We start from the raw sequence: 18,922 nt of genomic DNA, 5'->3' as shown, positions 1-18,922 counted from the left end.
CGAAAACAACGCAACATCGTCGTCGCTGACTCGGATTCAATACATTCACAATGTACAAAAGCTTTTAACCATACCCTCACCATGCATGAAGTGCGCGACGTTTCGCGGTACGATCAAATAATGTTGCCATGGAGCACTACACTGTGATTGACAGGTCAGTTCATTGTTAACCCACGAGGCGGCAATTGCTTTGTTCCGTATCGAACTGCGGTGGGCTTTTTCACATCGAAGCGCTATGTCTTAATGTCTATTGTTTTTAGCAGGGAGTTGTTAACAACTCCCTGTTTTTTAGCATATGAATTGTTTTTTAATAAAGTTCAATTTACATTCCACTTTGTGTCTTTGTTTTGTTTAAATTATTCATTGTTAAATTCACAATTGCAATAGGACTTTAAAAAGGAATGTTTCACTAAAAATGTGCATCATTATAAATTTGGAAATCATTATGGCAAAACGTAAACGGAATGAACTTGACTTAACTAGTGTTAATAAACTTTGAAATGTTACCAATTAATTATTGTGTCATTACATTATTGCTTGGCTCGTTTATTGCTATCAAATTACGTCAAAATAAAGGAGCTTAAAAAACATGTGGTCTAGGTGTGGGCGTTTTTATTTGGTTATGACACCTCTGCACATGCGCATCAATCAAAGCCCTTATCACCCCCACCACCATGCTGCTGCTGCTGCTGCTAGCTAGCTCACGAAAAACAATAAACAGACCGAAATTATGTTCACCGTACGTACGTACGTAGGCCTTTTTGCCGTTAAAAACACATTGAGAAACAATAATTTACTATTGTAACATGTTTTATTGGTACAGTAAATAATGTAACTTTTAAAAAAGGTAAATTGAATTAGCTTAATATTAATAAAGTAGGCCTAGGCCTATCAGTATTTATTTAATTAAAACTAGATTGACACAATCATAGCCTAGGCCTTCCCTACGCTAGGAGTCCGTACCGGGCAGCATTCGGACCGGTGATTCAAAGTATTTTCAGTGACAACGTGATGACTTTAAAAATGTTTTCAGGAAACCGGACTTTCGAAAAACCGGAAAATATATGCCCGCCCAAGGGTGTCCGGTATTGGGAGAGTTGACTGTACTACTAAAAAATAAGATAAATTATCAATTAAGTTAAATCTCATTTATAAGTTACAACGTGCTGAATGAGGGTAAACATTTTTCTGGTTTCCAAATACTGTAATAACATTTGTTCGACATACATGAATGATGTGCTATTGTAGAAACTTTTTTTTTTAATAAAGCTAAATTATTTAAATATTCAAAAATATTTCTTCTTCGAGGCGATGGTGTTACTGTTCATTTATATTTGCGCAGGATATATTTACAAATGTCTTTGTTTCTAGCTGGTAACTGAGCAGCCTCTTCACCTTTTTTGCTTATTGTCCTGTAATGTCTGCAACGGCTTTGTTATTGCTCTCTTGAATAATAGAATATGTGGCTCTGCAAAGACAATAGAGTTGCATTAAAAATTACAAATTAATTAAACATCTTTCATGGGTATATGTGCTGGTATTTCACCAACAGTAGCACCCATGTGGGCAATCTTCCTAACCTTACCATTCTTCTTAGCACCCATTTGCAGCTACCTGTAGTACAACAATATATTATTTCTTAGTGTTAAAGTGATGTTAACTTTTAGTTTTTTTTATAAGAAAAATTGGAAATACACCAAATATGTTTACAGCTCTATTTTGAAAACCTATCAATTGAATACAGTACCTGTCTTCTTCCAATATAGCCTAGAGGACGTAATATTATATAAAAAACTATAAACATGTAAGCCCAAACATCAAAGAGATTTATATATATTTTTAACGGATTTGTTGAATTGAGGCGTTTAAACAGTCAAATCCATTAAACAATGTAAATAAAAACCCTCCTGAAATTGATAAAAAAGAAATGCCTAATGACCCGATCGGGCCAACAAGGCCCTCTTTCTTAGGCCTCCGGCCCTCGTAACCTAAAAAAAACACCATTCCTCTAGGAAAATGATGAGAAAAGACGATGGCCAGGTCAATAAAAAAGAAGATGGTGAGTAAAACAAAAATGTTAAAAAAAAAAAAAAATACCAGAAACAAATTTCGAACCCTGTCTGCTTGGAACATTAATATATATTTTTTTGGTGTACATAATTTCTGGATAAAAAAATATTAATTAAAAAGTAATAATTTACCTGGTTCATGCATCATATAGTGTACCCAGCCTTGAGACTGTTGAACACCAATACCTCGCCATTCTTTCTCGGTCATTAAATGTGACTTTGGAACAAGTTTAGTTATGTCTTTAGGTAGTATTACATGCCTGCAATGCATATAAAAATAAATATTAAATAAAATAAGATAAGGAGTGAGGCGTTGGCTAAGCATGCTTAGTGAGACTGAGTGCAGAGAGTGTTCACCACCAGCTAGCTGAGCCTGAGCCGACTGCTGACTGAGAGTGAGACTGAAGTTGGAGGCCTGAAAAAAAATACTTACACAAATTGACAATATATGATGTTATTTTGAAAATAAAAACATACCTATACTCAAACTCTTCATCATAATAATAATCTGAATAATATATATTTTTAGATCCCATTTTTAATGCACAATTTACAGCGATAATTTATCATACAAACCAACTACTTGTGTGGTGCTGGTGTGGTTTCTTTTGTGAATTTTAATTTTCTCAGTCTTTCGAATTGGCCCGCTGATCTGCTGATTGGCTAACTTGCTTCACGTGAGGACATTTGAAGAATTTCGATTGGTTGATTACCTTTAGGAGGTTAACACTGCCATCTCTAGTCTAGTCTTGTCGATGCTCGAGCGGAATCATCGTTGTGTGCGCGCTAGGCCCACAGGTGAGATTTATTTTATCCAATGAGAGTAGACGAAAGCCTATTTTTTTGTGGGAAGCAATTTTTGTGGACCTGAATTTTTGGCTGGCTTAGGCCTAAGTCATTTTTGTATTTAGACCAACTTATATTAACCTGGTAATACACTGGGCTATACAATTGAATATATTACGTTTATAATGCTTTAATATTAGCTAGTCTAGTTAGGCATACACCTATATAAATAAAATAAGTAGCTTTTTTATTAATACCATTTAAATTTCAGTCTAACGTAATAGAATAGCCTAGTAGGCTTACTCTACTACCTAGCCTACTACCAGTACCACACTACACTATTACTTACTAGGATATAGGGGCACAGGCCTAGTAGTCTTGCTAGGCCTAGAAGATGGGTAGGCCTACCTAGGACCAGGCCCTACCACCAGCCTATGATATGATGCCTGGATTTTATTTGTTTAGGTATGTTCTTTTTTTACAGAAAAAAAGCAAAATGAGTCGAAAACAGACCCCAAGTGATTTTCTAAAACAGATTATTGGCAGACCAGTTGTGGTTAAACTTAATTCAGGCGTTGATTACAGAGGTTTGTATGTCAAATCTTTAATTTGTTAAAAAAATTATTTATTTTGTTTGTGTATTAAAGGCATAGTCCTATGTTACTTTTCCATGACCAAAATAAATGGGGAGTGGGGCCACAATTTATTTTTCCTAATTGAATGAGAATTGAATAACAGCGTGTCAATTTAAATTTGGAAAAACATTTATTTATTTTGTCATTTTTTTTCATTTTCAAGACTAAACAAACTAGATAAAGTCATAAAATCATTCCTAGCATGCTCAGTTTGACGTGAAATTTTCTATTTACTCAGATTTTTATTTTATCAAGATTGCTAACATAAACAAAGGCACTTAATTCATTACATTAGCCTATACATCAAATTGACTGCGGCAGCACAGTAGAATTCAAAATACTGTATCATTTATTTAATATTTATTTTCAGGTTTTACCACCTTTTGTTATTCTGCTACTAAATTCATGTTTTTGTTTTGTTTAGGAGTTTTGGCTACACTAGATGGTTACATGAATATTGCGTTAGAGCAGACAGAGGAATATGTAAATGGCCAATTAAAAAACAAATATGGTGATGCTTTTATTCGGGGGAATAATGGTAAGGTCATATTTTTGTTCTATTTTGTGTTGGATTATGGATAAACTACAGCACAGCAAATTATTACCACTACTACTACGCTACGTTAAAACTTTACACACGAGAAACTTCACTTGCAGTTTTACATTGTGTAATCAATTGTTATTTATATTATTGAGTGAAAAACACATTTAATCGGACACTTTTAAATGTTCTACTGTATTTTAATTTTTTTAAGTAACAAAAATAATTAAATATTATTAAACCAGGAGTTAATTATGTTGTTGTATTTGTAGTGTTGTATAAAATATTGACTACCAGGCATCAGTGAAAATCTAAGGGTTTAACTAAAAGTTAATCTGTATTTATTTAGTGAAAATCTAGTCTTTCAAAGGACTGCTCTAAAAATAATTGTAATGTATTAAGTAAGAATCTTTTGTTTTACAGTTTTATACATCAGCACACAGAAAAGGACGCTGGGAGGAAGATGAGAAAAGAAGTTTTTATTTTGAGAAAGAAGCCAATACCAAGCTTGAACAGAGATATTATTGTCCACTGTTCTGACAACTGAACAATATATGGAAATTGGACAACTTTGCCTCTTAAATTTTGATTAAAGGGGGTTGTGTTGTGAGGACAAATTGTTTTGTCTTCATTATTGTATAAAAATGGTATTTTTCACTGTAATTATGTACCTCTAAGCTAGGCTACCTGCCCCTTGATAATATCCTTTCTACTTTAAATGTGAAATCAAGAAAAAAAACAAGAAAATGTATTAAATCTTTAATTTCTAATTTTAATTGTTTTAACATGTAGAAACATTGATTTCTTTTTTGTAAAAATACATTATTAAAAACATTTGTTTTGTAATAGACTTTTTTTTAAAGAAGGTTGTTTCGTTTATTATTTTATTGTTGTCTTCCTGTATTTAGATGCGTTTTATATGTAAAGCTCTGTCCACACTATGTGACAAAACAATGTGATGTGCACATATATGGAGACATTTCCTGTTTTTCAAAAAATTGTCAAAATATCCACTTTCTAAAATTCAATAATTATGCGATAATATTGCCATATATGCGCTTATATTGTGTTATCATAATCTTATAGAGCCATAGTAACTAGTTAGTAACAAAATAAAAGGGTCAAAATTTGGCCATTTTTCGAAAATTTTCCTGTACAGGGATTTTTTTCGAAAAAATTGCCAAAATATTCACTTTTTTAAATTCAATAATTATGCAATAATATTGCTATATATGCGCATATGTTGTGTTATCATCATCTTATAGAGTAACTAGTTAAAGTCAGCAAAATAAATTTGGCAATTTTTCGAAAATTTCTCTGTACAAAAGTACACAGATTTTTTCGAAAAAAAAAGCTAAAACATCCACAAAATTCAATAATAATGCGATAATATTGCAAAAAAAAATCGACATTTCAGAATTCACAATAAAACAGTAAAAACTAGATAATTTCAAAAGATTTATTGACAATTGTTTCAAATAAAAAAAAACAATTATTACAATAAAATTAAGAACTACAATGAAAATAAATTTCATAGAAAATTGAACATCTATAAAAGTTTTAAAATTGATTAAAATGATAAAATAGTTTCAGCTAAAAATAGGTGTTTTGTAATGTAAATGCACTTTTATATTTATTTCATTATCAAAAGATATGTAATTTTAGTGTGAAAAGTACTATGTATAAAAGCACCAATTGCCTTAACTACTAAATTACAAACATTAATACATCTTCTAACTATTACTAAAACAATGCTTTTTTGGAATGCGTATACAGTACAACAATGCTACCAAAATGAACCAATTACTGAAATAACATGATAAGGTATTAAGCAAATGTTTAGCCTTAATGGTATAAAAATATCTATTGTATCAAATCATAATGTCTAAAGTTCATCTAATTGTTAAAATACATTCTAATACGACTCTCTATCTCAATGGTTACATTTTGTCACATGATTTAAGAGCGTTCATTAACTGTTTTCGGTTGTCTCCGTTGAAGTCGGTTATCATCGTTTGCCCGTCCAATTCGATTCTATCATTGGCTATTAAACTTGAGTCTGTAACTATTAGCAGCTTGTCATATGTTTCAACTGAAATGAAAATAAGAAAAATAAGTAATTAATATTAAGATAATAAGTTCAGTCAAGCACGAAGTTACCATGTCACTACTGTGAACTTAAGCTCTGTCTACACTATCAAACTTTAGGTGACAACAAAATGTGACGTGCCCATATAAAAGATGATGTCATATCACTACCATATTTGGAAATATCTCTACCATATTTGGGAATATCACTACCATATATGAACCTAATATAAACTTACAAGAAACTATAAGATCACATTGTTGAAGACAGCTTGAAGATTGTGCAGTGAACTTCAAGATCTCACTCATTCCTTCGGGAACTTTAGCTGGATTTTCCATGCTCTGGTTACGCAACACTCGGAACGTTGAACCGTCTTTTTTCAGCTTTGCACTCCATACTGTAAACATCAAATATAATAGTTTTACATATATTTATTTATTTATTTATTTATTTAATGAGATGTGAATAATATAGTATAGTATAATAATATCAGTGGTGATGTTTCAGACGTTATCGTCCACGACAGTAGTTCGGAGTAACCACTTACTTGACTCGAAAGATGTAGTAGGTTTACAAGCATCTTGTGTACACTAGACCTACTATACTGTTTCTAGTCCTTATCCAAGAAAACTTGTTCTACCATCTGAGTAATCTTCAAACCATTGACAATAGTATGGCTATGGATTATAGCTATGACACTCACTCTCAAACACTTGTTAAGAAACAGTGTGCATGTGGAGAATCTTGCATAATATTTATCATGTGACAGCTATTGGTAATATCTCTCAATGAACAAGAAAAAAATACTAATACAAATGAAAACTCACTGAAATCTGAATTGCATACTCTCTCATCAAAGTCATCAGGCAAAATGTCTGTAGCGCACACTGGACAGTCTTCAGCTTTAATTAAAGATATTCAACAATAGTAAAATAATATTTAGAATCATATTCAATTCATATACAATGGTGAAATGTTTGTGGATACCTAAAGTTAGCATATATTGGGTGTTTATTGGTGTGAAATGTAAATGATGCTTTAAACTGTGAAAATAATAGGTAATGTTTAACCAGTTAATACTTTTTTTCCTAGTTAGTTCAGTCTAGCCAACCAGTTCAGTCTAACTAACCAGTTCAGCCTAGCTAACCAGTTCACTTCAGTCTAGCTAACCAGTTCAGTCTTGCAAACTAGTTCAGTCTGGTAACCCGCTTGAAGTCAAGCTAACCAGTTCAGTCTAGGTAACCCGCTTAAAGTCAAGCTAACCAGTTCAGTCTAGGTAACCCGCTTAAAGTCAAGCTAACCAGTTAAGTCTAGGTAACCCGCTTGAAGTCAAGCTAACCAGTTCAGTCTAGGTAACCCGCTTAACGTCAAGCTAACCAGTTAAGTCTAGGTAACCCGCTTGAAGTCAAGCTAACCAGTTCAGTCTAGGTAACCCGCTTGAAGTCAAGCTAACCAGTTCAGTCTAGGTAACCCGCTTAAAGTCAAGCTAACCAGTTAAGTCTAGGTAACCCGCTTGAAGTCAAGCTAACCAGTTCAGTCTAGCACAGTTAGATAGCTGTCTTGATACAAGTTTATTATTGTTTTATTCTATAATTATTTCCTTATATACTAACCTGCGACAACAGGAACGGCAACAACAGGTGGCAAACACACTTGTCCACAGCCGTTGCTACAACACTTAGTCTCTCCTGTACAGTCACTATCAAGCTTACACATGTTAGTACAGATACCAAGAAGTCCAGCTGTACTTGGACAATCACCCTCTTTTACTACATTTTCTGAAAAAACAGATTTTAGAGTTTTCTTAAAAATCAAAATATATTTGAACAAGAAATCTACCATTATATTATTATATCCTCCTCTTTTTTTCAATATTGCATCTTGATACTACATGACATTACACTATCAAACTAGTCTGACAAAGTAAGTTTGATGTGCCCAAATATGGTAGTGATATGCTTAAATATGGTAGTGATATGACATCATATATGGGCACAGCACATTGTTTTGTCATACACTGTTTTGAGTGTGGACAGAGCTTTTACAGGGTTTATGGTTTACTTGCCAGTGTGAATGTTCTTTGTTATGGTCATGTTTCTTTAAAGCAAACATAAGAAATAATAATAATATCTTGGATTTATAGCGCCTAATGTAATGAAACATCTAAGCGCTGAACATTATTACTCCAGTCATTTTTTTTGCATCAAACACGTATGGAAACATACTTCCATAATGCAGCTAGTAATCGGCGCAAAGTTGTGTCTTGATCTAACCGGGTACCCATTTATACACCTGGGTGGCGAGAGGCAAACGTAAGTAAAGTATCTTGCCTACAGATAAAAGCAATGCGGCGAGAGTTGGATTCGAACCTCGGTCTCACGATCAGTAGTCCAACGTCCAACACACTGCGCCACACGCCCTCACTTGCAATGCAAATAAAATGTCTGTAGTGCATTAGTATGTCTATGTTTAGGGAATGTTATTAGTAGTATGTCTATGTCTGTAGTATGTCTATAATATGTTATTAGTAGTATGTCTATGTCTGTAGTATGTCTATATGTTATTAGTAGTATGTCTATGTCTGTAGTATGTCTATAATATGTTATTAGTAGTATGTCTATGTCGGTAGTATGTCTATAATATGTTATTAGTAGTATGTCTATGTCTGTAGTATGTCTATAATATGTTATTAGTAGTATGTCTATGTCTGTAGTATGTCTATAATATGTTATTAGTAGTATGTCTATGTTTGTAGTATGTCTATAATATGTTATTAGTAGTATGTCTATGTCTGTAGTATGTCTATAATATGTTATTAGTAGTATGTCTAAGTCTGTAGTATGTCTATAATATGTTATTAGTAGTATGTCTATGTCTGTAGTATGTCTATGTCTGTAGTATGTCTATAATATGTTATTAGTAGTATGTCTATGTCTGTAGTATGTCTATAATATGTTATTAGTAGTATGTCTATGTCGGTAGTATGTCTATAATATGCATTATGTCTAATAGATCTATTTGTTTATAATACTGTATGTCTACCATGCTTCTATAGTACAGTATGTTATTGTATCTTACCAACACAATTATCCTCAAAGTTCTCCACAAATCCTTCAAGACAGTCGCATGTATATCCACCATATACATTTACACATACACTGTTTTCATTACAAGAACTTGGATCAGAACATTCATCTACATCTGAAAGTCACAAATTTAATTACCATAGGTTACATTTTTATCTCCATTGTTGATAAATTAATTTTTTGATTATGAGCGTTCACCCGGCCAAACCTAGGGGCCCCAGAGTAGCGGCCCCAGAGCTCAAGGGGCCCCAGAGCATGAGCAGTCCAATGCAACTACCCCTTGGGAGTGCTAAACCATGGGGCCTTTGCCCTGTGCGTTAGGTCACTGGACATTTTCATACCTTCACATTCACCATCTGCGCCAGTTCTGAATCCACTATCAGTATCACATTCACAGTTGAACGATCCAATTGTGTTTACACATTTAAGAGCAAAATTGATGCCACACTGTGGTCTCAAACATTCATCAATATCTGAAAGAAAACAATTAAATTATTATTATACCTGAGTAGTACGTTGCACTATACAAGTTCTATGTTGCTTTAAGTGTGTTTAAACCATTGTCAATCAGTTCTTTTATTCTTGCTTGCATGTAATTCTTAAAAATAATTTTATTGTAAAATAATTATTGGAAGTTTACCTTCACAGTTGCCATTGACGTCTGTAGTAAATCCTTGAGTACAAACACATTGGTATGAACCTGGAGTGTTAACACAATCATAGAAAGGAACTATTCCACAAGGTTCAGCTTGCCAGCATTCATTCACATCTACACAATCATGTCAAGTAATCAGTTTAAATGTAATGTAAAGCTCTGTCTACACTATAAAACTAGTTTGACAAAAAAGTGTGATGTGCTAAAATGTTATAGTCCAAATATGGTAGTGATATGACATCATCATGTCGATATATGGGCACATCACATAAAGTTTGATAGTTTAGACAAGACTTTAAAGATAAACAATATGATTAGCTTCAAACATAAGCAAACAGCCGATATTAAAAAAACAATGAAACACTATTTGAACAGTCAACAAACTAAAATTGTTTTGAATTGTTTGTTATTTGAAACAATTTCATTGATGTCAATAAACTATACTTACAACTAATGTTTATAGTTGATAAAATAACTACACAACATGTTTGTAACAAACAACAATAACTTGACATGCTCAGACGAATATATCGTGTTCTGCCCATGTCATTTATGACATAGTAACCAATTACATACAAAATAGAAAGGTCGACATTTTTCCAGTTTTTGAAAAAATCCCTGTACTATACTCCAGGGAAATAATAGCAATGGAAACAGCAACAATGTAGTCATATCCCTGTACTATACTCCAGGGAAATATAGCAATGGAAACAACAATGTAGTCATATCCCTGCACTATACTCCAGGGAAATATAGCAATGGCAACAACAACAATGTAGTCATATATTTTTTATTTTTCCTGTTTTTACTGCAAAGTACAAACTTGTATAACATTAGGTGAATTAACCACGTCTATAACATGTGGCGTCTGCATGCCGAATCGAACACAAGTCAAACAGAGATAATAGGCAATCCATACATACAGTAAACTACGCTATATTGCAAAATCCAGTACTGTATACAATGTACTTACCAACACATTGGTTGTTGTCATCTTTTGTGTAGCCATCAAGACATTCACATTCAAAGGTACCAGGTTCATTGACACAACGAGAAGTTGACACGTTACAAGCAGCATCAGATTCACATTCATTTATATCTATAGACAAATTAAAGTACACATGTTAAAGTCTTGTCTACAATATCAAACTGTATGTGACAAAAAAAAATACACACATTAAAGATAATGAAATCTATCAGAAGTGTGAGATTAATTACTCAGTAATCTTGCTTTTCCCTGGTAAAGTATATGAATTTGAAGATTGATTAAATGTTAAGCTCTGTCTACACTATCAACCTTAATGTGACAAAAAATGTGATGTGTCCATATGAACATGATGATGTCATATCACTACCATCTTTGGTTATATCACTACCATATTTGGGTATATCTCTACCATATTTGGGCAAATCACATTTGTTTGTCAAACTAGTTTGAAAGTGTAGACAAAGCTTTAGAATACATACCTTCACACAAGTTATCTTCCTGATGATATTTGTAACCACTACCACAGACAATTTCTATAAATAAAAAGAAAATAATTACTAAGTTATTGTGAAATATTAGAAAATCTGATGACACCTTTTTGGAACTCTAAATTCACAGTTAAAAAAAAAAGGTAGATAAATAGGTTTTTACATTCAAATAGAGAAACATTATTAACTATAATATATATAATCAGATTGTAAATAATATGCTCAAAAACTCACCAACGATGTTTGGATCAGGTTTACATTTACAAATTGGACAATTGTTTTTATCTAAAACGTTTCCAAAAGGACAGTACCTCTTGCAAAGTGGTGGACACTTTTGTACATACATACTGTACACACAAAATATAATAAAGAATAAAGAATTAATATTAAGTTAATTTTTGTAAAACAAATGTAAAAACTCACCAATGATATTTGGGTCCGGTTTACACTCACAAGTAGGACAGTTATTTTCATCTAAAACATTTCCAAACTCACAGTACATTAAACACAACGGTGGGCACTCTTGTACTGTAAAATAAAAAAACAGTAAAAATGTTTGAAAATTCACACAAAAATAAATATGAAAAACAATTAATATTTAACTTAAAGCTAATTTTTGTTTAAAAAATTTAAAAACTCACCAATGATACTTGGGTCTGGTTTACATTCACACGTAGGGCAGTTATTTTCATCTAAAACATTTCCAAACTCACAGTACATTAAACACAACGGAGGGCACTCTTGTACTGTAAAAAAATATTTAAAATTCCGAAACATACAGTGATAAATCTAAATAGTTTCTATGACTTAATAGGCTCCATTGATATGATAAGTACACTGTTACTGATATTTTACCAATCAAAATAGAATATTAACCTGTTTCGTTAATTTGTATATACTGTGAACAGTCAGCCTTAACACCTCTGACATCCATTGTAGTTCCTTCAATAATTTCACCGATTTCATCAACACAGAAACAGAATCCTGTTCCACCATGACATCGACTGACAACATAGGAACCATCATCTTCACACTGCGGCTCTAACCCTCCAATTAAACCAGCATCAAGGTATTCCTTTCGTTTTTGTTGACAGTGAGTTAGTTCTATTGATAACAATTCAGTGAAAATAAAAACGGATTATAATTTGTCCTCGCATGTTTTTCTGTGTACAGTAACTATAGCAAATTGTCAATTACTCAAAGTAAAATGCTTTAACAATATTTACCTATTTCCTCAACATTTATATACTGTGAACAGTCAGCCTTAACACCTCTGACATCCATTGTAGTTCCTTCAATAATTTCACCGATTTCATCAACACAGAAACAGAATCCTGTTCCACCATGACATCTACTGACAACATAGGAACCATCATCTTCACACTGCGGCTCTAAACCTCCAATTAAACCAGCATCAAGATATTCTTTGCGTTTTTGTTGACAGTGAGTTATAAGTTCTATTGATAACAATTCAGTGAAAATAAAAACGGATTATAATTTGTCCTCGGATGTTTTTTGTGTACAGTAACTATAGCAAATTGTCAATTACTCAAAGTAAAACGCTTTAACAATATTTACCTATTTCCTCAACATTTATATACTGTGAACAGTCAGCCTTAACTCCTCTGACATCCATTGTAGTTCCTTCAATAATTTCACCGATTTCATCAACACAGAAACAGAATCCTGTTCCACCATGACATCTACTGACAACATAGGAACCATCATCTCCACACTGTGGTTCTAAACCTCCAATTAAACCAGCATCAAGATATTCTTTGCGTTTTTGTTGACAGTGAGTTAGTTCTATTGATAACAATTCAGTGAAAATAAAAACGGATTTTAATTTGTCCTCGCATGTTTTTGTGTACAGTAACTATAGCAAATTGTCAATTACTCAAAGTAAAATGCTTTAACAATATTTACCTATTTCCTCAACATTTATATACTGTGAACAGTCAGCCTTAACACCTCTGACATCCATTGTAGTTCCTTCAATAATTTCACCGATTTCATCTACACAGAAACAGAATCCTGTTCCACCATGACATCGACTGACAACATAGGAACCATCATCTTCACACTGTGGTTCTAAACCTCCAATTAAACCAGTATCCAGATATTCTTTGCGTTTTTGTTGACAGTGAGTTGGTTCTATCAATGAAAAAAATGTGTTTACAAATACATTATTAGGATCCGGTTTGCATCAGAAATTTACTTTATTTAAAAGAAGTTTGGTGGACAACCTATTTCTACAAAAACAGAAGATTGTAAATGTATTATGCTAAGCTATCCACTTGGCCGTTTTGACTTGGCCGTTTTGACTTGGCCGTTTTGACTTGGCCGTTTTCACTTGATTGTTTCCATTTGGTTGTTTTCACTTGGCCGTTTTCACTTGGCCGTTTTCATTTAGCCGTTTTAATTTGGCCGTTTTTACTTGGCTGTTTTCACTTTGAAATGCCACTGATCTGAAGCAAACTCACCATTAACAGGTCCATCACAAACTGGCATTACACCTCTCTGGCTTTGTACTGTTTCTACCATTATTTCACCGACATCATTAACACAGAAACAGAAACCATTACTTTGGCACTGTGCTTTAACATATTCACCATATTCATCACATCTGGGAACAAACGATCCAAGAAGTGGTCTTCCTCCCCGTGCTTTTATATCTATCTCTGCTTGTCTGTTTCTTTCTTGACAGTGAGTTAACACTATATTTAAAAAAAGGGTAAAGGTGAGTCTTGTGTTCATTCTGAATGTAGGGGAATGAGCTGTTAGGGTTTATGTGTTAAGCTTGGTACCCACTAGGATGTAACGCAAGAGTGTTGACCAATGACAAGCGACAGTTCGAATAATTAATCCCTTGTGATTGGTCAACTAACTTACATTGCGTTACGTCCTTGTGTTGCGTCTCTAGTGGGAACTACGCTTTAGGGTGGCCAGTTCCTTTCCACGAAGCCTTCTTCTCCCTAGTATTTTTAACCAGGTATTCATTTACAGCTGATTGGCCTGGGAGTTTGTCGGGAATATCAGGACTATATTATGAAAACAATTAAGTTTTAATATTAATCTTTATAAGCAGTAAGATTTAAATGGAAAAAATAGTATTAGCTTATTATCTTTATTGTATATAATTTGTGTATGTTTATAGATATCAAACAAAAACACAAATATAAATTTTACCATGGATTTTAAAATACTAATTAAATCATTAAAAAAAATATATACATAACAAATAAATAAAACAAAAACTCACCAACAGTACTTGGGTTTGGTTTACATTCACAAATTGGACAATTATTTTCATCTAAAACATTTCCAAAAGGACAGGCCATCTTGCAAAGTGGTGGACAAACTGCTACTACAATAGAAAAATAAATAGAAAATAGTATATAAATATACCATTACAATTATTTTAAATGGAAATTGTGAATTTTGTGGACTGCAACTAAAATTTTGTTATAATGCCGGCACGATTTATTATTTATAAATTTTTATAATAGCGCACTATTATTTTGCCATGCATTCATAATATCTCATTTTCATTTTTCTAACTTTTGTAAATGGGAAAGGTTACTCAATATCTTATTAAATTGACACTAACTAATTAAAATGACTAACCTGGTTGTACACATGCATGACCACAGCCATTACTGCAGCATTTCTGAACACCAAAACAATCTTCATCTCCACTACACATTTCGGCACAAATACCAACTGTGTCTGATGAAACCATTGGACAACTTCCTAAAAAAAACAAGTTAAAAATGACATTTTGTTAGCAACTCTTGTTTTTTCAGAAACTCTTTGATGACTTTAGCTCTGTCTACACTATCTAACTTTATGTGATGTGCCCATATATGGACATGATGATGTCATATCACTACCATATTTAAGCATATCACTACTATATTTGGGCACATCACACTTTTTTTGTGAAACTAGTTTGATAGTGTTAAAGGTCAAATATGACATTGCGGTATTCTCTGAGAATTCTTAAATAAAAACAATTAAACCTATCGTATGGGATCACCCACCATTATCTTATAATTGTTTCAAACCTTTTTAAACTACCACTCACCTTCTTTTATGACATGTACAATTGGTTTTATGGGTTCGATTGGGTCAACAAATGGATTGCCTCCGACACACTCAAAACTTCCTTCAGTGTTAATACAGCCACCATCTTGAGGGCAGGCTTGATCAAATGTTTGACATTCATCAATATCTATCAATCAATATCGCAAAATATATTTTTTTACCATTTTAAAATATATTGTAAATTACAATAACAGGTTATTATGAAATCAATAAAACCGTACTGTGAGAAAATACAAACAAAAAGATACATTTAAAAAACAATGTATTAAACAATATTTACCAACACATTCTCCATCTACATTCTCAAATCCTGTTGGACAAGAATCTGTAAGAAAACAACAGAAATATAAAATATAGCATTAAAATGCTTAAGTCTTCTGTATCTAGAGTGACTGCTGTAAAAAGGCATAAAACACTTTACCTGTAATTACAGGACTTGGGTCTGGTTTACATTCACAAATGGGGCAGTTATTTTCATCTAAAACATTTCCAAAAGGACAGGCCATCTTGCAAAGTGGTGGACAAACTGCTACTACAATAGAAAAATAAATAGAAAATAGTATATAAATATACCATTACAATTATTTTAAATGGAAATTGTGAATTTTGTGGACTGCAACTAAAATTTTGTTATAATGCCGGCACGGTTTATTATTTATAAATTTTTTGGATTGCTTCCGACACACTCAAAACTTCCTTCAGTGTTAATACAGCCACAAATATAAATTTTACCATGGATTTTAAAATACTAATTAAATCATTAAAAAAAATATATACATAACAAATAAATAAAACAAAAACTCACCAACAGTACTTGGGTTTGGTTTACATTCACAAATTGGACAATTATTTTCATCTAAAACATTTCCAAAAGAACAGGCCATCTTGCAAAGTGGTGGACAAACTGCTACTACAATAGAAAAATAAATAGAAAATAGTATATAAATATACCATTACAATTATTTTAAATGGAAATTGTGAATTTTGTGAACCGCAACTAAAATTCTGTTATGATGCCGGCACGGTTTATTATTTATAAATGTTTATAATAGCGCACTATTATTTTGCCATGCATTCATAATATCTCATTTTCATTTTTCTAACTTTTGTAAATGGGAAAGGTTACTCAATATCTTATTAAATTGACACTAACTAATTAAAATGACTAACCTGGTTGTACACATGCATGACCACAGCCATTACTGCAGCATTTCTGAACACCAAAACAATCTTCATCTCCACTGCACATTTCGGCACAAATACCAACTGTGTCTGTTGAAACCATTGGACAACTTCCTAAAAAAAACAAGTTAAAAATGACATTTTGTTAGCAACTCTTGTTTTTTCAGAAACTCTGTGATGACTTTAGCTCTGTCTACACTATCTAACTTTATGTGATGTGCCCATATATGGACATGATGATGTCATATCACTACCATATTTAAGCATATCACTACTATATTTGGGCACATCACACTTTTTTTGTGAAACTAGTTTGATAGTGTTAAAGGTCAAATATGACATTGCGGTATTCTCTGAGAATTCTTAAATAAAAACAATTAAACCTATCGTATGGGATCACCCACCATTATCTTATAATTGTTTCAAACCTTTTTAAACTACCACTCACCTTCTTTTATGACATGTACAATTGGTTTTATAGGTTCGATTGGGTCAACAAATGGATTGCCTCCGACACACTCAAAACTTCCTTCAGTGTTAATACAGCCACCATCTTGAGGGCAGGCTTGATCAAATGTTTGACATTCATCAATATCTATCAATCAATATCGCAAAATATATTTTTTTACCATTTTAAAATATATTGTAAATTACAATAACAGGTTATTATGAAATCAATAAAACCGTACTGTGAGAAAATACAAACAAAAAGATACATTTAAAAAACAATGTATTAAACAATATTTACCAACACATTCTCCATCTACATTCTCAAATCCTGTTGGACAAGAATCTGTAAGAAAACAACAGAAATATAAAATATAGCATTAAAATGCTTAAGTCTTCTGTATCTAGAGTGACTGCTGTAAAAAGGCATAAAACACTTTACCTGTAAATACAGGACTTGGGTCTGGTTTACATTCACAAATGGGGCAGTTATTTTCATCTAAAACATTTCCAAACTCACAGTACATTAAACACAACGGTGGACACTCTTGTACTGAAAAATAAAAAAAAAACAGTAACAATTTTTGAAAATTCACACAAAATATAAATATTAAAAGAATTAACATTTAACTTACATCAAATTATTCTTTAAAAAAATTTAAAAACTCACCAATGATACTTGGGTCTGGTTTACACTCACAAGTGGGGCAGTTATTTTCATCTAAAACATTTCCAAACTCACAAAAGATTTCACACACTGGGGGACAAACTGGTTCTACATTGAAAATAAACAGAAGATGATTAATTAATTTTACAAATAATAATTTTTAAAAGAACTTTTAAAACTCAATTTATGTTATTTAAATTGACACTAATCACACTCTTTTTGTCAAACTAGTTTGATAGTGTAGACAGAGCTTTAGCCATGTTAAAGCTTGGTATTGTATGAATATAAAGATACCAAAGGAGTTTACCTATTTGGAACATTTCAAATTATATATTAATGCATTTGAACATTACTATTTTGGGAAAGGTACGTTTTTTACAAATTTGTTATTGATGATGAATTATGTATTGTGTCCAGAAGATCACTAACCTGGTTGCATACATGAGTGACCACAGCCATTACTGCAGCATATCTGAACACCAAAACAATCTTTATCTCCACTGCACATTTCGGCACAAATACCAACTGTGTCTGATGAAACCACTGGACAACTTCACCACACCACCACACCCCAACTTTACCCAGTAATAATTACTAACATAAATACTATAGATATATTACCTGTAATTACAGGACTTGGGTCTGGTTTACACTCACAAGTGCGGCAGTTATCTTCATTGAAAACATTTCCAAACTCACAGTAGGCTGAACACAAAACTGGCAGACAAAATTCTGTACAATGAAAATAAACAGAAGACGATCAAATAACATTTAATTTACAAATAGTTTTATTACTATGTATCACATTTATTATATTATTTTTTATTGTTTTATACAGTTTTTTTTTTTTTTTATGTATTTCTGCATATTTGTATTGTAGGGGCCCTCATGAGACAAGCTATTGCTTCTAGTGCGGGCCCCAGTTGTTGTCATAAATAACTGAATAAATGTGTATATGAAACTATGACAATTAAGCATAAACGTATAAATACCAATGTTCTTTGTGGAACACATACATCACAATAAATTACTGAATAATATATTAAGGATTTACGAAACAGGACGGGTTAGGGGAGGATGAAGGAGATTCTGTGTTTGCCAGAGCATAAAATCAGTCGAAAATGGCAACTTTATCATCCTCAAAAAGTTAAGACGACAGAATTTCACGCTAAGCACCACCCA

At 32.5% G+C, this 18,922-nt stretch overlaps 3 protein-coding genes across 5 annotated transcripts in view; 1 reads left to right on the top strand and 2 right to left on the bottom strand.

Moving 5' to 3' along the window:
• Window positions 1-1,248: 1,248 nt before the first annotated feature.
• On the bottom strand, window positions 1,249-2,706 carry LOC140062771 (cyclin-dependent kinases regulatory subunit-like). Its single transcript, XM_072109098.1, has 3 exons — window positions 2,547-2,706; window positions 2,202-2,329; window positions 1,249-1,468 (listed from the first exon to the last, which is right to left on the bottom strand). The coding sequence occupies exons 1-3, from the start codon at window positions 2,603-2,605 to the stop codon at window positions 1,392-1,394; spliced, it is 264 nt and encodes an 87-aa protein (XP_071965199.1). The 5' UTR covers window positions 2,606-2,706; the 3' UTR covers window positions 1,249-1,391.
• Window positions 2,707-2,780: 74 nt separating this feature from the next.
• On the top strand, window positions 2,781-4,864 carry LOC140062772 (U6 snRNA-associated Sm-like protein LSm6). 2 transcript variants are annotated; one of them, XM_072109100.1, is made up of 4 exons: window positions 2,781-2,867; window positions 3,340-3,442; window positions 3,915-4,028; window positions 4,455-4,864. In XM_072109100.1, exons 2-4 carry the CDS (start codon window positions 3,352-3,354, stop codon window positions 4,496-4,498), a joined length of 249 nt encoding a protein of 82 aa, XP_071965201.1. In that variant the 5' UTR covers window positions 2,781-2,867; window positions 3,340-3,351; the 3' UTR covers window positions 4,499-4,864. The 2 variants fall into 2 exon arrangements, with proteins under 2 accessions (XP_071965201.1, XP_071965200.1); XM_072109099.1 differs by lacking the exon at window positions 2,781-2,867 and adding an exon at window positions 2,875-2,999.
• A 692-nt stretch (window positions 4,865-5,556) lies between these two features.
• Window positions 5,557-18,922, bottom strand: part of LOC140063238 (uncharacterized) — a 40,082-nt gene continuing 26,716 nt past the window's right edge. For both annotated transcript variants that reach the window (XM_072109746.1, XM_072109747.1), the window contains exons 46-73: window positions 18,362-18,472; window positions 17,744-17,848; window positions 17,516-17,626; window positions 17,375-17,419; window positions 17,075-17,221; window positions 16,615-16,740; window positions 16,250-16,354; window positions 15,866-15,976; window positions 15,725-15,769; window positions 15,425-15,571; window positions 14,965-15,090; window positions 14,600-14,704; window positions 13,821-14,054; window positions 13,264-13,491; window positions 12,916-13,143; window positions 12,564-12,794; window positions 12,214-12,441; window positions 11,979-12,083; window positions 11,761-11,865; window positions 11,329-11,382; window positions 10,835-10,960; window positions 9,847-9,975; window positions 9,548-9,679; window positions 9,199-9,321; window positions 7,734-7,898; window positions 6,948-7,022; window positions 6,359-6,517; window positions 5,557-6,123 (exon numbers count right to left, since the gene is read on the bottom strand). In XM_072109746.1, coding sequence (XP_071965847.1) covers window positions 5,972-6,123; window positions 6,359-6,517; window positions 6,948-7,022; window positions 7,734-7,898; window positions 9,199-9,321; window positions 9,548-9,679; window positions 9,847-9,975; window positions 10,835-10,960; window positions 11,329-11,382; window positions 11,761-11,865; window positions 11,979-12,083; window positions 12,214-12,441; window positions 12,564-12,794; window positions 12,916-13,143; window positions 13,264-13,491; window positions 13,821-14,054; window positions 14,600-14,704; window positions 14,965-15,090; window positions 15,425-15,571; window positions 15,725-15,769; window positions 15,866-15,976; window positions 16,250-16,354; window positions 16,615-16,740; window positions 17,075-17,221; window positions 17,375-17,419; window positions 17,516-17,626; window positions 17,744-17,848; window positions 18,362-18,472 — 3,758 coding nt within the window. In that variant the 3' untranslated portion in view covers window positions 5,557-5,971. The remainder of the gene's footprint in view (window positions 6,124-6,358; window positions 6,518-6,947; window positions 7,023-7,733; window positions 7,899-9,198; window positions 9,322-9,547; window positions 9,680-9,846; window positions 9,976-10,834; window positions 10,961-11,328; window positions 11,383-11,760; window positions 11,866-11,978; window positions 12,084-12,213; window positions 12,442-12,563; window positions 12,795-12,915; window positions 13,144-13,263; window positions 13,492-13,820; window positions 14,055-14,599; window positions 14,705-14,964; window positions 15,091-15,424; window positions 15,572-15,724; window positions 15,770-15,865; window positions 15,977-16,249; window positions 16,355-16,614; window positions 16,741-17,074; window positions 17,222-17,374; window positions 17,420-17,515; window positions 17,627-17,743; window positions 17,849-18,361; window positions 18,473-18,922) is intronic.

Source organism: Antedon mediterranea, chromosome 11, assembly GCF_964355755.1.
Source record: "Antedon mediterranea chromosome 11, ecAntMedi1.1, whole genome shotgun sequence".
Classification (NCBI taxonomy): domain Eukaryota; kingdom Metazoa; phylum Echinodermata; class Crinoidea; order Comatulida; family Antedonidae; genus Antedon; species Antedon mediterranea.
Note: the sequence above shows the minus strand (reverse complement) of the source record. Positions and strands in the feature narration are given on the sequence as shown.